We start from the raw sequence: 18,682 nt of genomic DNA, 5'->3' as shown, positions 1-18,682 counted from the left end.
TTTGTGTTCCGAATATGAACAAAAAGTCTTACGGGTGTGGAACGACATGAACTAACCCTTTAAAGTTTGTTGTAGACCCCTAAAAGGGATAGTTCACCCAAAAAGGAAAATTCTGTCATCATTTACTCACCCTCAGATTGTTCAGATTGTTCAGATTGGGGGGGGGCAACATCTGTTTGGTTAATGACATTCTTCCAAATATCTTCCTTTTGGCGCTTTTCCACTGCGTGGTACTACACGGCACGGCTCTGCCCGTTCTGTACCAAGCCGTCCCATGCAGTGAAAAAGTGCCATTTGTGTTCAGCAGAACAAAGACATTTATACAGGTTTAGAACAACCTGAGGGTGGGTAAATGATGACAGAATTTTCCTTTTTGGGTGAACTATCCCATTTAATGTTTTGTTTCTTCTTTAATTCGTATCAGAAACTGACTAAAACAGGATGAAATAACTGATCTAGGATCAGATGTTAAGTTACCTTAGTATTTGAATTACAAAATGGCTCAACTTGTCAAATGCATGAAATATTTACTGAGCAAGGCATCTCGATTTACGGGTAAAGTTCCGAAATGAAATTAATTAGTTGATACTAGTTTGATTATTGAAGTCATTGAAGTTGATTATTGAAGCTACTAAAGGGATACTGAAGTCACTATCATTAACTGCAAACAAATTTAAAATTAGATTTCCCATTTTTCGCCCAATAATGGTGATAAAACTAGTGAAATCTACAATGTGCCCATCAATAATTTGAAGCTACTAAAACTCTTAAAGAATTCTGCATCGTTTACGGTCACTTTATAATGACTAAAATATACCAAAACAAAGGGATTTCAAACAAAAACCACAAATAAAAAGGCAATCACAAAAAAACAAATAAAACAGACATTTTTTTATTTTTAGAGGGGAAAAGTTTGTCTATATTCAAGAGTCTTTTCTCAACTTTCCTTTGCAAAGTTGAAAAGCTCGTCCCTTTTCTAATCCTTCGAATAAAGTAAAAAAAAAAAACAAACGAAAAAGGTAAATGAAAATAAAGAGACGATCAGGAGTCGTTCAGCCCTGATCTAGACAGAGGCCCCAGTGTGGGAGTCAGTAGTACTAAAATACGCTCCTGCTCGTTTCCTTCCCTCACGCTGAATCGTGTACGCTTTTATTGCACATACTGGACGAAAAACAACGGGGCGCCCTGCCTTTGGTACGAACGTGATCAACTGACATGCAATGACCAAGCTACTATCACAGCAAGTTTTTAATGAGTGAAGAACACAGCAGGAAAAAGACAGTGCTCTGGCCATCATGCAAGTCAATAAGCTGAAAGAGGTGGCCGAGTTAACGAACGTTGCAGTAATGGGTTGCGTTCACCAGGTGAATCGCGCGGATTGGGTTGTAGAAAGTGTGATTTAAAGAGGCACTGTTATCATATACTGAAGTTCGTTCAATTAAGGCAAATGTACTGCGATTCGCACTGCACGCATGCGGTGTACGGAAGTCGGTTCTATGTTAGTAATTAGCTGGCTAGTACTGTTCGGTGTTATACATCCAAATGAATCTGAAGTGTACGTTTTAATGATGTATTTTCCCACGTGGCTTTTTCAGAGATGTTCACTGCAATGAAGCAGAAAAAGCAGCGGAGGGAATATTGTTCACACGTCACTGACTGCAGTTGATCAGTTAGTACCAACTTGCTTGAACGTCTCAATCCGGGTCTTTGTTCCCTTTCCTCGGCTGGAATGGAATCATAATAAGAACAACCAGAACAGGAATAAAAAAGGATACAGAGGTGATACAAAATACCCAAACATTAAAACTTAAGGGAATCAAACAAACAAAAGTCGTAGAGAAGATACCACAATCAGACATGCTTTTGAGCTGTTTAGTTTGGCAAGAAAGCAGCTAGTCGTATCATAGAAACCTCACAGTGAAAAGAGTTATGCCCCTTCGAGATTACAAAGCACAGTATTCAGTCATAATTTATAGATATATTTCTTTCATTTTTAAAAAAGTCCTTTTAGAATGAATTGGATCTCGATAAACTGTCTTGTACCGTGGTATCCAATGCCGTGGCTTTTCCCCAGATGCCTCCGAAAAACTCTTTTTTTCCTTTTATTTCATTTTGTACCAAAAATACTTCTTTGAAAAAAGAAGAAACGGTTGACGGAACACACAAAACTAAACCGAAGTCTTCCTTGAGGACGTGTTAAAGGCCCAGACCTGGTCGTACTTCCCAAAAGAAAAAGAAAAAAAACGACTGTTCCACAGCTTTCCACACTTTTCCATCTAGAATTTGTCATTCTGAAAAAAAAAAAAAAAAAAAGCAAGACTTTAAATTAAATCATTTAATCCTTCATATGATCCGGAGCACAACGCTCTGCCAGTCACCCAGATCGCTGGTCAATCAGTGTGATTTACTTTAAATGATAAAACGTCATAAAAACAGGAAAATCGAGGGATGAGGACGTCAGAGCATTACATAATATTCAAAACTTCCGCAAACGTTTTGACAACTTCTTTTCTATTAAATACTTTGGTCTTTGGTCAATAGTTCTCTTCTTAATTTATACAGATACTGTATTTGTACACACACAGATATACGAGCGTACGTGTTTATGTACGGTATAAATGTGTATGTGTTTTTCACACTTTTTCCATAAAGGACTTTTTGCACAAAACATCAAGATCAAAATAAATAAGGAATTCCGAACAAAACATGAGTACCTGTATTTATATTCTCCTGAAATAAAAATAACAGAGGAAAAAAAAATGTCACAAAAATAAAACTGGAGAAAATGCCTTATGTACAGCGTTTTTCTTCGGCAAATAAAGGCCTTTATTAAATAAACAGACTTTGCATCTTTTAAGCAGCCTGAGGGAGAGGCTTTAAAAACAATCGTCCTTCAAGGTGCACAGCCATATCCACGACCGCCACGACTCTCCAGTCTGGAGTCTGTTTTTTTTTTCCCTCTTTTTTCCTCAATAATCCTTCTTTTTTTGTTTGTTTTTTCTTCAAGTGATGGCAATGGCTACTTGTTTGTCTTCAGCTTGCCTGTGGAGAAATCCTCCTCTCTGGGGAATTGTGGGAATCCAAAGAAATTCTAGTGCACTGCTAACTGTTGGGAGGTCGGTCGTTCAGGAAGTAAGTGGTCATCTCACCCTTGCCTTTCACCTTTATGAGCCCTCGACACTCCAGCTGGTAACCTTTACCGGCCAACACCTGGTGCAGGTCTGTAGTCACCTGCAAAACATCCAGTAAAATACCAGAAAATCACTTCTACGTGACTTACTCACGATGACGATGACACTGTGAGCGTATACAGGCTTAAAGGTTTACCTGAATGCGGTCTGGGACCCCTGTACTGTCCATCCGACTGGCCACGTTTACTGTGTTTCCCCAGATATCATACTGGGGCTTCCTGGCTCCAATAACTCCTGCAACTACTGGCCCAATGTTCAGTCCTGCACACACATGCATATGCCAACTTCTTAAAAACATACTCTAACTCACAGAGTAGCATTATAACTTTCAACACACAAATGCATCTAAAGGCAGGATCACGCCAAGCCGGCGGCGACGAACTAGTGGCGACGAAAGCAGACTGCGGGGTTGGCTCACGTCGGTAGCGTCTGGGTCCAAAGTTGGCCTGACACACCAAACCAACGCTCGACAGCCGACGGCCAAGTAGCACGTCAGTTCTGCGCCCGCGTAAGATGAAATGCCTTTCTGAACCAGCAGGTGGCAGTAGCTGAACAGCCAATCGGAATGATCAGATGGCCCGATGGACCGAAGAGCTCCGATGCCGATTCAACATGTTGAATTGGCCGAAAAAAAAAGCAGACGAGGACCAACTTCAGCCGACGGTGTGGAACACACTGAGAAAACTTAGTCGGCCGACGAACAAAAACTGCCCGACAGCCAACCGTCAGCTTGGTGTGTTCCTGCCTTAATATGATAAAACAGTGCTGTGTTACCCCACATATACAGTACAGTCCAAAAGTTTGGAACCACTAAGATTTTTAATGTTTTTAAAAGAAGTTTCATCTGCTCACCAAGGCTACATTTATTTAATTAAAAATACAGTAAAAAACAGTAATATTGTGAAATATTATTACAATTTAAAATAACTGTTTTCTATTTGAATATATTTCACAAAGTAATTTATTCCTGTGATGCAAAGCTGAATTTTCAGCATCATTACTCCAGTCTTCAGTGTCACATGATCCTTCAGAAATCATTCTAATATGCTGATCTGCTGCTCAAGAAACCTTTAATGTGTACAATTGTACAAAATATTTGTGTAGAATATTTTTTTTCAGGATTATTTGATGAATAGAAAGTTCAAAAGAACAGTGTTTATCTGAAATCTAATCTTTTGTAACATTATAAATGTCTTTACTGCCACTTTTGATTGATTTAATGCATCCTTGCTGAATAAAAATATTCATTTCTTTAATTTCTTTTCAAAAAAATAAAAATAAAAATTCTTACTGACCCCAAACTTTTGAACGGTAGTGTATAATGCTACAGAAGCTTTGTATTTCAGATAAATGCTGTTCTTTTGAACTTTCTATTCATCAAGGAATCCTGAAAAAAAAAGTACACAACTGTTTTCAACATTGAAAATAATCATAAATGTTTATTGAGCAGCAAATCAGCATATTAGAATGATTTCTGAAGGATCATGTGACACTGAAGACTGGAGTAACGATGCTGAAAATTCAGCTTTGCATCACAGGAATAAATTACTTTGTCAAATATATTTAAATAGTACACAGTTATTTTAAATTGTAATAATATTTCACATTATTACTGTTTTTTACTGTATTTTTAATTAAATAAATGCAGCCTTGGTGAGCAGACGAAACTTCTTTTAAAAACATAAAAAATCTTAGTGGTTCCAAACTTTTGGACTGTACTGTACATGACCGGAAGAAGCAGAAGTGGCGACTGCGGCATAATAAAAGCTCCACTGCTCTCGAGACGTGTGTCGCGCTTGTGTCTCATTAGCAATCGCTCCAGCGGCCTTGTTCACCCTGAGTTTATACTACAGTAATGTTAATAAATCTTTAATACATTAGCTCATCCATTAATACGATTTCTGCCCAAGTCTCGTCGGATTCTTTTCCACCAGATGTAGATGTGAAGACAACACCTCCCATGATTCTGCGAAATCAAGGCGTCAAGCTACACCTTTTGTTTTGAATAAGCGACCTCTAGAGGCGAAATCTACATAGTGTGCCTTTAATCATTAAAAAATGTAAATCAAGTTTCTTTTTACTAAGATGATGAATAATTAATTTAAAAATATCATTTTATTTGTGCACCATGACATTTTACAACCTTTTTTAAAGAGATTTAGTTGTACCACATGGCTTTGATTTGGCAAACCAAACATTTTCAAATGTTTCTAATAAATAATCAGTAAAGAATGGACTTTTATGTGATCCTGTAGGTTTTAACACGTACCGATCTTCATCTGGAAGTTGTTGAAGGAATGCTCATTGATGTATTTCATCTGTTCGCGGAGGTGCATGGCATAGTCAGCCAGAGCGGTTATATGCGAGCGGCCTTCCTTGTCATAGGTGGAGTCGTTAAGGCCAGATGCCGCCATGTAGGTGCTGCCAATGGTCTTTATTTTCTCCAGCTGCCTGTATTTCTCCTCACTGATGATCTGTAAAATAGTGGTTTTCATCAATATACACTACCTTCTAAAAATGTGGTGTCAGTAAGATTTGTGTTTTGAAAGAAATTAATTCAGCAGGGATAAATTAAACTAATCAAAAGTGACAGTAAAGACATTTATAATGTAGCAAAAGAATTCTATTTTGAATAAATGCTGTTCTTTTGAAATTTCTATTCATCAAAGAATTCTGAAAAAAATGTAACGTTTTCCACAAAAATATGAAGCAGCACAAATTTTTCTCAACGTTGATGATAATAATAAATGTTTCAATGCAGTAAATGCATCAAATCATCATGTTAGATTTCGGATTAAGGATCGTGTGACACTGAAGACTGGAGTAATGATGCTGAAAGTAAATTAATTAATAAATTACATTTTAAAATATATTACAATAAAAAATAAAGTTATATTAAATTGTAATAATATTTCACAAAATTACTGTATTTTAGGCCTTAGTGAGTTTAAGAGACGGCTTTTAAAAACATTAAATAAATATAACCAACCTAGGACTGGGTGATATGGCCAAAAATATTATTACAATATTTTTTCCATATCATACAATATCAATATTTATCACAATATTAAGAAAATGCTTTCCACATAATTGTTAGACCTTGAGAATGAATGTAAACAATTAAACTGGTTTGTTCACAATTAAACTCCACAGAGTAGCTTTTTTTGATTTGCAAATTTATAAAAACTTAAACAATTTAATCAAGCTTATAATATGTAATCAAATGAAAATGTTAACTTACAACAAAACATTGAATTTTTTTTTTTGTCAAATAAGATGCTGCACAACAGAACTGTATAAGTTTAAAACATGGATGGAAAAAAAGATATTCTTTAGGAATAATATTAATATTATTGCTTTGAGAAGTACATTTTAGTAAACAGTACTGATACATTTCTGTCATCATTTCTTGAAGTTAAAAAGGACTTTTATTTTGACGGTTTGTCGTGACGATCTTTCAGTTTTAGTTTCAGACTGTAGAACGAAACAGTGAAAAGCTTGTGAAGTGACTCTCAAAGCCGCTCTGGAGATGAAGTTCATTTGTTCATGTCCTCATATATTGAGACGGCAGACACTGAAAACACTGCGAATGTCACATGTGTAAGTTTGTGTATCAGACAAAACCATGCCGTTCATTCACAAATCAATTATTAGCGACATGCATTGACTGGCTGATGTCACGTTTATTTCTGCTATGTGATAGGCTGTTAGATCAATCCATATCGAGTAAATGTAAATTTTATTGCTCCCTCTCGATATTATATAGTTCATCGCCCAGCCCTAAACCAACCCAGGACTTTTGAATGGTAGTGTACTCAAGTCAAAAAAAGCCAAAATAGATGCTTTCATATTCGTCACACAGTTTCAAAATTGAAGATTCCCTCATTCTCTCCAGCCTTCTAACCTCATCAAAGTCAGCGATGATCTCATTGAGGAGCCTCAGACACTCCACTCCCTCGTTGTTGGCCTCCAGCTCCACGTAGAACTCGGAAAAGTTGCTGATGGAGGCGAACATGACAGCCACGCACTCACACGACTGGTAGTACAACTCGTCATTCCTCCTCTCTCTTGCTAGAAAGTGGGCGGCCACATCTTTGGGCAAGATGTTGTGGAGAAGCCGACGGTTATAGGCTTGAAGTTCCTCCATCTCCTCCTTCTCTTCTGTGGCCTGTGAAGGAACAGACGAATTGCATATTTTAAATTCTGAAACTATCAAATTCTCAATGTATTTTATGAACAAATTATTTATCCTCACACATTATTGTATATCTTAGTGAACCAAGCAAACAGCAACAAAAAGCTGGTCTATCAGTGGTTCAAACCTGACCTGAAGTTTCCAAAGGAAGTCTAGACGAGCTGTTGACTCCACTTGCTGGGCATGTAGATACAGTGCTAGTACAAATACAGTGAGGATCACTGGGGTCATGACCTTTAGGGACACTTTAGTCACCTTGAAATCACTGCAACAAGAGAGATCAGGTCAGCCACAGGATCAATTATTTAGATCACAGCATGGATGTAACAGAATACAGCACACAACCACAACAAAGATTAGCGTCTCCAGCCAGGTAAACATTAAAAGCAATTCAAATCATTTAAAACTCAATAATAATGATAAAACAGAAGTCTATAGACCCCTTAAAAGTTTGTAAACACCGCAACGTTTCCTGGTGGGCGGGGCTTAGCTGGAGGCAAAAAGAGACGCTGGACTCGATGTTGACAAGCGTAAGCTAGCATGTTTTAGGAGGGATTTATTAAACATAGATGCAGAAGAAGGTTCAGAACTGTCCGAATATGTACAGTCACTGACTCTGCGGGACCGTGACAGCTATTTTTGTAAATTAACTTAAGTTTTGGATATTTCCTAGACAACATATGAATTACTTTCGGGTGGTTCGGGTGGAATTTTGTCAAGGCTTATTGTGTAATGTAACCTAACGCTGGGCTAACTATGATTATGGCTAGCAATGTGGATTATTTTAAGAGACCATTCAAAGGATGGCACACACATCTATCGCTGTATGTTTGTTTAACATTTAAGCTAGCTAGTGCGCTGAAAGTTGGCAACTTTTCACCTATAAAACAAAAAACTTGCTGATTTGTACTAGATAAAACCAACACACCATTACATATGCTTCGATTTTTTTATCTGATATGAAGTGTGCACTGCAAACACGAGCATTATTTATGATCGTCTCCGTCCAGTCCGTACGCCGTATTGCATTCAACCACAATTATCTTCTTGATTTCTGTGAAGGAATGTCTGCCGGGATCTGGTAAAACTTTAGTTTTGAACCAAAAGTCCTGTTCCTTCTATTCTGGCAGCCAAAAACACAACAAGATGACATTTTAAAGTCAAAACCTCAAACTTTTAGCGCGCCCGCTATGAGTTCTTATTTATGTTTTGCCTCCAGCTAGAGCGGTGACGTCACAGTGACGTAGGCGATTAAGGGGTCTATTAAGACATACCACTGTTCAGTAGTTGTATTGAAATTGGACCTGTGGAAAAACCATCAAGATTAAATATTTCTACACTTATAAAAACAATAAATGTATCATATATGAATAATTGAAAGTATGAGAGATAAATATGTCTCACCATTGCTGAGTTTCATTGAAAACTCTAAAAAAAAAAAAAAAAAGAACAGCAAGAATACTTGTTTAAATATGCAGTGCAAAAAGTACACATCACAAGAATTATTAAACAATACAGCATTTATTTTTAACACAAATACAGACTGAATATTCAAATCAGAGATATAGTAACCACATTTCCAGTATTGGGGGGCTGTGTTTATTTTATAATTACTATTGCAAACCACTGTAATTAATTTTAACTAAATCTGCAACTATTAAAATCATTTTCATTAACTAAAATAAGGATGAAATAAAGTAAATTAAAGCTAAAAATTAAGGGTGACCTTTCACAAGATGTAATATAAGTGGTGTCCCCAGAATGTGTCTGTGAAGTTTCAGCTCAAAATACCCCACAGATCATTTATTTGTGTGTTCCTTTAAATGCAAATGAGCTGCAGCTCCTGGCCCGCTTGTCAAAAGAGGGCGGAGCTTTAACAGCTCACGCTTCGGTTGCTCAACAACAACAAAGCTGGAGAATCTCAAGCAGCCAAAATGACGACTGTCAGTAACGGTGTTTGTTTTAGTCCTGAAACTTTAAAAGAAAATATCTCCCTTTGCTTTGAACTTTGAGCGTCATAACTTTGCAGATGTTGTTTATGTTCAAACAGCAACATTACACACTAACTAAAGTAAAAAAAAAAAAAGTGAAATCATAATCAACCACCCCTTTAAACAAAAACTAATAATAAAATTACAAAAGCTGAAATTACTAAAACTGAAAAAATAAAAATAAATCAAATTAAAAATATATCTAAATGCTATAATTTAAATAATGCTAACATAACAAACCACAAGTTACAATATTTAATACTTTTATTAATAAATGAATATAATTCAGTGTTATTATACTATTCAATCTAATCACAATTAGCAGGCCACGGGTCAGATCAAGTTAAGGCTCAAAGGTGGGATGATGTATTTCTGTAGGCCAACCCCTGAAGTTAGCATCACACTGGTTCCCTCGACAAAAACCCAATAGGATTTTTCCACTGGCTTTTGGATTATTGCAAAAAAAAAGAAGCTCTGGGATCAACAAAAGATTATGAGACTTGCACGTTTCAACTACACTGTTTGGAAGATAGTCGGGCCGATACCAACAACAAACGTCTAACCGATCAGCATTAGGAGCGTATGATGGTCAAGGAGAGAGAACGAGCAAGAGGGAGATTTGAAAGAAAGAAAAAAAAAACTGCAGAACAAGAGATGGGACACAATACAAAAGAGCTCAAAAGAATATCACTGGAATGAAGGTTTATGACTGGGCAAGTGCTTTAGGACCTGCGTTAATTTTAGAAAAGCTTTCCAGCGGTGGAGAGAGCTAAGGGGGAAGGCCTGAAAACAGATGTGGAGGCTGCTTTGATTCCACTTCTCATGTGAGTAACACTGGGTTTGATTGTCTGGAGCTGCTGTGCTGTTGGCGACTAACAACGAAAACATTGTATTTATTCTTGTGTACTGTACGTTCATTTTTTGTTCCTTCCTTGTCAACTTGTTCATCAACTGCGCTTTATTTTTTGTGAAGCATTTTGTTGCGCGTCAGCTGTGAAAAACAGATATCCACTCTCATATTGCGTGTGTAACAGTGGCTAGATAGTGAGAGTTGTGCAGATGAAGCACTGCGCACTGACGCCCACTAGAGAATGAGGTGTTTAGCGTCATTGGTAATGCATTCGCCTGAGGCCCGGATTGGCTAATCGGGAGCACCGGGAGAATTCCCGGTGGGCCGGTCTGTTTATTTGGCCGCAAGGGCCTGTGTTGTCATGGCACTGGGTTGAAATATGGAGGCTCTAGAAACTGTGGACACAGCCAAATGTACTAAGCTGAGTAGCCTAACTTTTTCCTAAAAAACATTCAGTGACGGATTTAGGCCTGGATGGCCCAGGGTGGCACGGGGCACCCGCGGAAGAAAAAACTAACGAATGCGCGATCGGGTTTTTACCACTCATTTGCACGCAACGTCAATGATATCATGTCACTCGGTGGGTAAATTTACCTGGTCGGGAGGGACTCGGAGTGTGCTCTCGGAGAAGACAACTCGGGACAGCGGGACAAGTTCTAAATCAAGGCTAAATTATGGTAAGGCAAAAGGTCTAAGCCACTGGAGGCCGATTTAAGTAACGTAAATAAATAAAAAGGAAGAGGGGAAAACATGCAAAAGATAAAGGCATGTATGCAGCTTACTCATATCGTAATAATAGTAGGCAAATAATAAAATATGGCCTATCACTTATGTTATGTTGCTTGCTATGCTATTACACATTGGACAACAATATTCATTTTTCTGTCCAACTAGCTTACATAACCAGTCAGTAAAATGTGATTTTGTAACATGTAACTTTTTTTTATACAAACATAATAGCCTACTTTATTACTTTACTGTAAAGTTGTGCAATTTTGTAGGATTGATGATATTTTGTGTTATTTATTTGCCTCAATTTGTAATAATTTAAGTATATACATTTATATAAAATAGCTAAATTTTATGTTAAATCCACTAATAAAGATCTAAATTTCTAAATTTCATTCATAGTGATAGACATGAAAAATGTGCCTGGGTTTAGTAGACGACTGCTGCCATCTACTGGAAAGCAAACACTTAATTAAATTAAAATTAAAATAACATGAATTTTTAACTACAGCCACTAGATGGCTAGAGAATTAATCAATGGTTCACATTATAAAATCATTATTATAACTATAAAAATAACTATATCAAATTTTAGCATTTTTCATTTGTACTATCACAGGTATTTGAAGATATTTTTGAAAAATACAATTATATTAAAATACAAGGCTGTAGAGAACAGTGCACTATTGCAGACTTATATACTGAGGTTTTAATTACATTATTTTAATATAGTCAGTCGTGAATTAAAGTGGGCCGGTCTAAGGCATGAAACCCCAGGGCTGAAAATGAGTCCCAATCCGGCCCTGATTCGAGACCGACTCGGAGCAGGGTGGTTAGGATTGGAGTGCGAGTTTTGGAGGCGGAGCAATGAAGAGAGGGGTGGGTCTGTTCGGGTTGATTTCAAATATCAACTATGTCCAACAGCGTAGTTGAAAAAATGTAGACCACAACTTTAAAAAAATCACAAGTGGGGTATTACTGGTGTGTTTTATGGCGTAGAATAAGACCATTTAACCAAAATCCCATTAAAAAAAAACATTAACTTCGGGACGATGGAATCGGAAGTCCTAAAAGGCTAACTTTTTTCCCGGTTTTGGCCTACAAAAATACGTCATCCTTGCAGCACTCTATTATCATCTGAATATAAAACCACTACAAACTAGTGTTTATAGGTGCTATAAATTTGACCTGTCACAAGATGGCACTGTTTTTGACACTCTTGATGCTTCGAATCTTTTCCCAAAACCAATCAGCTTCAAAGATTTAAGAGGCTTCATTTCCGCATCCCTACTACAAAGCTACTTCTCTCTGTTGAGTTTGAGCTATGCTGACGCCGTCTAGTGGCTGGCAGCAGTACTTACATGGCATTGGCTGTAACGAAGAGGTCTGCGTTGTCAAACAGCGCCACTTCTGGCCACTCCACAAGCAGCAGAAAAGTGAGCTGGATGAGCAGCATTAAAGCCAGCTTCCCTATACTGCTGATCTGCAGGAACACCGAGCAGGCCAGCAGGGTCAGCAGCACGCTGTAGCTGAAATACTGAAACAGAACGTCAGGTAAACATAAGGATGCTTGAGTACAATCTGAAGTCAACATGGAACCTGTAATGTGTCAGTTTTTCAGTCATGCTCTTTTTACCTCAGGGAAGGGGCAGGAGGGAGTGTTGCTGGGACAGATATCCAGGCCGTCAGCTGCAGAGCGAGACAAGTTGTAAATGACACAGGGATCCACCATCTCTGACAACGACCAGTTAAACTGCTCTGCTACACAGTCCACCAGCTTCTGTGTGTCACAGGAAAACTGCGGGAAACACAAAACACACATTTTCTAATGCTTTTCTGCCATTTTTGGAGTTTGACAAGCCTGGTCATCATTTATTTTTATTGTACAGATAACAAAAAATTTGCAGAAGAAAGTTCTACGTGTTTTGGAACGACACGAGGGTGAGTAAATGGTGACAGAATTGTTCTTTTAAGTGATCATACGGTCTCTTTGGAAGAAATAAGATTGTTAGCTGAAGTGTTAGAAACACTACTCTTGTGTGTGAAGTGATTTGGCAGCTCTGTGTACCATATTGACAAAGGAAGAGATGAAGACGAGGATGATGGTGAAAACTCCCACCAGTGTGCTGTTGGTGCGAGACTGAACAATCTTCTTGGACACAGTCTGCATGGCAGCGGGGAAGAGCTGCGAGACAGAGAGATAAAGGCCAATTGTACACATTTGTAAAATGCAAGAGAATGAAAAGCAGCGCAAGTAGACTGCTTACCTTCACGCAGGAGTAAATGGCACAGATGAAGAGGATGTTGGCGAGAATGATGAAGATACTGATATAAATTCCCAGCATGACCAGAGTACTGCAGAACACAAAGGAGGTTTCAGACTCATGTTTCAGACAACTTAACCATATTTTGGGGACAAATATGTAGCCAGAAGTAAGATAAACCAGACAAAACCTCAGTTTGGGGACATCCTCATTTGTAAAAACAGTATAAAGTAAATCAGGTTTTTAAATTGTAAAAATGTCACATTCGCGACATTTCAGCGATACCATTCAGAATACCATTTGCGGGTCCAAACCTCCAAGTTTCAAGTGAGAATGGAAGTCTCAACATCAATTTATGAGCACTGTTTATTCATATTACACATTTAAGCTTGTATAAATGGATCGATGTATATACTACAGTCTCTGGGCTCACATCGTCCTGCGCACCAATATTTTAACGATTCATAAAAGATGAATCACTGTCTGGCCATCTGGGATTCTGATATGGAGATAAAGGTTTGATTCACGATTATCATGATTTTCCAGTAGTTTTAAAGCATCTGTGAGTGTATATTAGCACTGTTTGTTGTTTGCCGTCTGATTTTGACTAACGTGGACCCGGAAATGGTGATGTGTGTTGTCAGACTTAAAGGGATAGTTCACCCAAAAATGAAGATGATCCCATGATTTACTCACCCTCAAAAACTAAGTGTATATGACTTTCTTCTTTCAGACGAACACAATCTGAAATGTATTTAAAAATATTCTGGCTCTTCCAAGCTTTATAATGGTAGTGAATGGCGCTCATGATTTTAAAGTCCATAAAAGTGCATCCATCCATCCATCATAAAAGTAATCCATACAGCGCCAGGGGATTAATAAATGCCTTCTGAAGCAAAGCGATGGGTTTTGGTAAGAAAAATATACATATTTAAAACTTTATAAACTACAATAATTAGTTTCCAGCAAATGGCTGTACATATTGAGTTACAGCGGAAGCGTAACCTCTGACGTGATGTATGATGTACTGACGAACACTTATGCACAGATCATAGAGCAAAACAAAACACCAGTCATGAATTAGTTTGAGTTTAAAACAAGTTAGTCATGAGTTTAAAACAAGAAATTATAAAGAGAAATGTCGGAGGATTTCGATATAAGAGAAAAGGAGCTTCAGTTTGTTGCCCAGCCCTATTTGTTTGAACAGCAAGAGGCGTCCAAGCTTACGATACTCCTACATCCTGCGTCATACATCGTGTCAGGGGTTACACTTCCACCATAACTTGATGCATAGGGCATTTGCTAGTTATTATACAGGTGCTGGTCATATAATAAGAATATCGTGAAAAAGTTCATTTTCTTATTGTAAATTATTTTAAAAAATGAAACTTTCATTTATACTAGATTCCCTACATGTAAAGTAAAACATTTCAAAAGTTTTTTTTTTTTTTTTTTAATTTGTTGATTAGAGCGTACAGCTCATAAAAGTCCAAAATCCAGTATCTCAAAATATTAGAATATTTACATTTGAGTTTCATTAAAGGTCCCGTTTTTCGTGGTTTTTTGAAGCTTTGATTGTGTTTATAGTGTGCAATATAACATGTGTTTGTGTTTCGCGTGTAAAAAAACACAGTATTTTTCACATAATTTACTTATCTGTATACCGCTGTTTCCACTGTCATAAAAACGGGCTGATGACTTCCTTGTTCTATGAAGTCCCTCCTTCAGAAATACGTAACGAGTTCTGATTGTGCCAGCGGTTCCTGTGTTGTGATTCGACAGCAGTTTAGCGCATCTTGCCCGGAAAGGTCACGCCTCTTACTATAACGTGGAGATGCACGCGCTCAGTGTTATTGTAAACGTCTTTAATTTTACCCTATCAATTTGAGCCGGAATCAGACCCAGTGATTGGACTGCGGGATGAAAATAACAGCGTTTCGACGACATGGCGACAAACACACTCTACAAACGCAACTCTTGTGTATTCCTGTGGGCGGAGGTTAGTCAAAAAACTGTTTTAGTGACGTCATTAAAGAAGGAAGTAGAGGGATGTAGTCCAAACTGGCCGTTAGATGTAGGCGACTTCTGTTAAATAAAATATCTCGCTTGGCATTGAACTTTGAGCTTTAAAATTTTACAGATTTTATTTATGCTCTAACAACAACATTACACACTAACTAAAGTTTAAAACATGGGATCACGAAGAACGGGACCTTTAAAATGACCATCCCTACAGTATAAATTTCGGGTATCTCTTGTTCTTTGAAACCACACTAATGGGGAAGACTGCTGACTTGGCAATGGTCCAGGAGACAATCATTGACACCCTCCACAAAGAGAGTAAGTCACAGATGGTCATTACTGAATGGGGTGGCTGTTTACAAAGTGATGTATCAAAACATATTAAATGCAAAGTTGACTAGAAGGAAGAAATTGGGTAGGCAAAGGTGCACAAGCAACAGGGATGACCGCAAGCTTGAGAATACTGTCAAGTAAAGCCGATTCAAACACTTGGGAGAGCTTCACAATGAGTCAAATGAAGCCGGAGTCAGCGCATCAAGAGCCACCACACTCAGACATCTTCAGGAAAAGGACTACCAAGCCACTTCTGAAACAGAAACAACGTCAGAAGCATCTTACCTGGGCTAAGGAGAAAAAGAACTGGACAGTGAACAGTGGTTGAAAGTCCTCTTTTCAGATAAAAGTAAATTTTGCATTTCATGTTGAAATCATGGTCCCAGAGTCTGAAGGAAGACTGGAGAGGCACAGAATCCAAGCTGCTTGAAGTCTAGTGTGAAGTTTCTGAAGTCAGTAATGATTTGGGGGGCCGTGACGTCTGCTGGTGTTGGTCCATTGTGTTTTATCAAGTGCAAAGTCAATGTAGCCATCTTCCAGGAGATTTTGGAGCACTTTATGCTTCCATCTGCTGACAAGCTTTATGGAGAAGCTGATTTCCTTTTCCAGCAGGACTTTAGCACCTGCCCACAGTGCAAAAACCACTTCCAAGTGGTTTGCTGACCATGATATTACTGTGTTTTATTGGCCAGCCAACATGCCTGAACCCCTGAATCTATGGGATATTTTCAAGAGAAAGATGAGAAACAGTCGATCCAACAATATACAGATGATCTGAAGGCTCAATAGTGCCTCAGCAGTGCCACAGGCTGATCACTTCCATGCCACACTTCACTGATGCTATAATTTGTGCTAGGAGCAAGTCATTTGCTGTAATATGTGCTGCCCACCAAGTATTGAGTGTACAAATGAACATACTTTAAAGAACTTGAACTTTTCTGTTTTGAAAATCCATTTTTTGATTGATCTTAGGAAATATTCTAATATTTTGAGATACTGGATTTTGGACTTTCATGAGCTGTACGCTCTAATCATCAAAATTTAAAAAAAAAAAACTTTTGAAATGTTTTACTTTACATGTAGGCAATCTAGAATATATGAAAGTTTCATTTTTAAAAATAATTTACAATAAAAAAAATTAACTTTTCGTAGTAGTTTATAAAGTTATAAATATGGATATTTTTCTTACAAACCCATCGCTTCACTTCAGAAAGGCCTTTATTAACCCCCTGGAGCTGTATGGACTACTTTTATGATGGATGGATTCACTTTTTTGGGCTTCGTAGAGCAAGGATATTTGTAAATATATCTCAGATTGTGTTTGTCTGAAAGAAGATAGTCATATACACCTAGGATGGCTTGAGGGTGAATCAATCATTTTTGGGTGAACTGTCCCTTTAACGAGTGGATTGTCAATAGCGTAGCAATGTATGAAGCACTGCTCACACAGATGTCACTTTCAAACCAAGCAGCTTGTTGGTCAACATGACAAAATAGCATGACCAATGTGAACACGAACAGAATCTGCATTGGGAAATTTTTTGCCCTCATGCGAAAACTTTAGATTGCACCGATTTTGTTTGGATGAATGGATTTGTCCGCGACTTTTTCGCTGAGAAATGTAAATGTGACTGCATCTGTAGGGTGTGGGTTAGGTTATAGTATTTATAACCAGCTGTGCATAAAAACAATAGAAGTGCATGGAATGTCCTCATTTAGAACGTGTGTGTGTGTGTGTGTGTGTGTGTTGGTCACTCACTGAGGGAATATGACGATCTGGATAAAGGAGATAAAACAGAAGACCAGCAGCGTACAGGCCACATAACCGCCGAAACGATCATCTACCTTCTTAGAATACTAGAAACAAGACAAGAAAATAAAATATCATCAAAACATGTTGACTTACCAATCTGTGCCGCGTACACCATGAACTATAACAATATAGAACACTACAATGATAACTATATTAGCATCCAAACCAGCAGATGATATTGTTCTGTTTATAATAAGCACACTGCAGTTTTGTCGTCTGCCACTTTAAATGCTCGAGGTCTTTAAAGCAGAGTAGATTCTGATTGGCTGTCAATGTTTTTATCCGTTCATCAGCTGGAAAAGTGATTCCAACAACATAATTCCTTGGTGTCATTATCGTTATAGTAGGACTTTGCTATTCTTTTATATTAAGAACGATTTTTAGATCTATATCTTTATCGTTACTGTTACAGTTATCGTCCTTGTTGTGAACGGCCCTTAACCACCCAGAAGATCCTGTTAACCACATGACATGCTAAAAACCACTCTGAACAACTCCAAAGAATTCAGTCTCCTCGTTTTCTTCTTCTTAAATACCAAACAGGAAATTGGAGGACATTTGATCTTGCATGAGCTCATCCATCCTGTTAGTCTGCTAGACGTTCGGCACTACTAAATTAAACTGGAAAGGGTGGGGAGATCTGGACGGGAAGCTGGAACTCAGCCAGTGTCTTTGAGTCTGACCTTTTTCTCCAAGCTGGAGGTTTGGAAGGTGAGCAGAAACTTCTTCACGTGGTCTTTGCGGAGCTGGTCAATACTGCGAGCATCAATGGCACGGCCCAAAAACTCATCCACCTCGTCCTCCGGGTTCAGCGCCTCCTGAGCACCACGGCTGTGTTCGTGAGCAGAAGAACAGTTCGAAAAACACATGTTCAGTTTTGCGTTCTATTCCCCCCAACTGCGTTTATTCTCAAAAAGACAAGAAAAAACACTCACTTGTCTTTGCTGGATTGTTCATCAATGCCCTGAGTGAAGAGAAGGAACAAAGGTTAGCCAAAGAAGATTAGAAAGATCTGAGAGTAATACAGAAGGACAGAAAGAACAACGTTAAGGTAGAAAACGGCTAAAGGAAGACGAGAGAGAGATCAGCCGAGTGCCATAGGGAGTGGGTGACAGATTGAGCGACAGGTCATGTGGGGTCTCACCATCTGTCTGAAGACTTTGGAGTCTTTAGTCCTGGAGAAGGATCTGTCAGGCACCCATCGCGGTACCAGACCCTCGTTAGAGTTCGTCCGCGTGCGCTGCATCTTAGCCATCATGGCCTTCTCCTCTTTCTGAAACAGTCAAGGGCAAAG

General features: G+C 38.2%; 1 protein-coding gene across 2 annotated transcripts in view; it reads right to left on the bottom strand.

Annotated features, from left to right (window-relative positions):
- Positions 1–876: 876 nt before the first annotated feature.
- The window catches only part of adcy6a (adenylate cyclase 6a), a 98,093-nt gene continuing 80,287 nt past the window's right edge, over positions 877–18,682 (bottom strand). Inside the window, exons 8-22 of one of the 2 annotated variants that reach the window (XM_048177236.1) lie at positions 18,533–18,661; positions 18,324–18,352; positions 18,072–18,219; positions 17,335–17,432; positions 13,224–13,311; positions 13,025–13,141; positions 12,593–12,754; positions 12,318–12,493; positions 8,791–8,814; positions 8,661–8,690; positions 7,519–7,651; positions 7,096–7,359; positions 5,461–5,665; positions 3,328–3,452; positions 877–3,231 (exon numbers count right to left, since the gene is read on the bottom strand). In XM_048177236.1, the coding sequence (XP_048033193.1) occupies positions 3,103–3,231; positions 3,328–3,452; positions 5,461–5,665; positions 7,096–7,359; positions 7,519–7,651; positions 8,661–8,690; positions 8,791–8,814; positions 12,318–12,493; positions 12,593–12,754; positions 13,025–13,141; positions 13,224–13,311; positions 17,335–17,432; positions 18,072–18,219; positions 18,324–18,352; positions 18,533–18,661 (1,857 nt within the window). In that variant the 3' untranslated portion in view covers positions 877–3,102. The remainder of the gene's footprint in view (positions 3,232–3,327; positions 3,453–5,460; positions 5,666–7,095; positions 7,360–7,518; positions 7,652–8,660; positions 8,691–8,790; positions 8,815–12,317; positions 12,494–12,592; positions 12,755–13,024; positions 13,142–13,223; positions 13,312–17,334; positions 17,433–18,071; positions 18,220–18,323; positions 18,353–18,532; positions 18,662–18,682) is intronic. The other variant, XM_048177235.1, reaches the window with a different exon arrangement.

Source organism: Megalobrama amblycephala, linkage group LG24, assembly GCF_018812025.1.
Source record: "Megalobrama amblycephala isolate DHTTF-2021 linkage group LG24, ASM1881202v1, whole genome shotgun sequence".
NCBI lineage: Eukaryota > Metazoa > Chordata > Actinopteri > Cypriniformes > Xenocyprididae > Megalobrama > Megalobrama amblycephala.
Note: the sequence above shows the minus strand (reverse complement) of the source record. Positions and strands in the feature narration are given on the sequence as shown.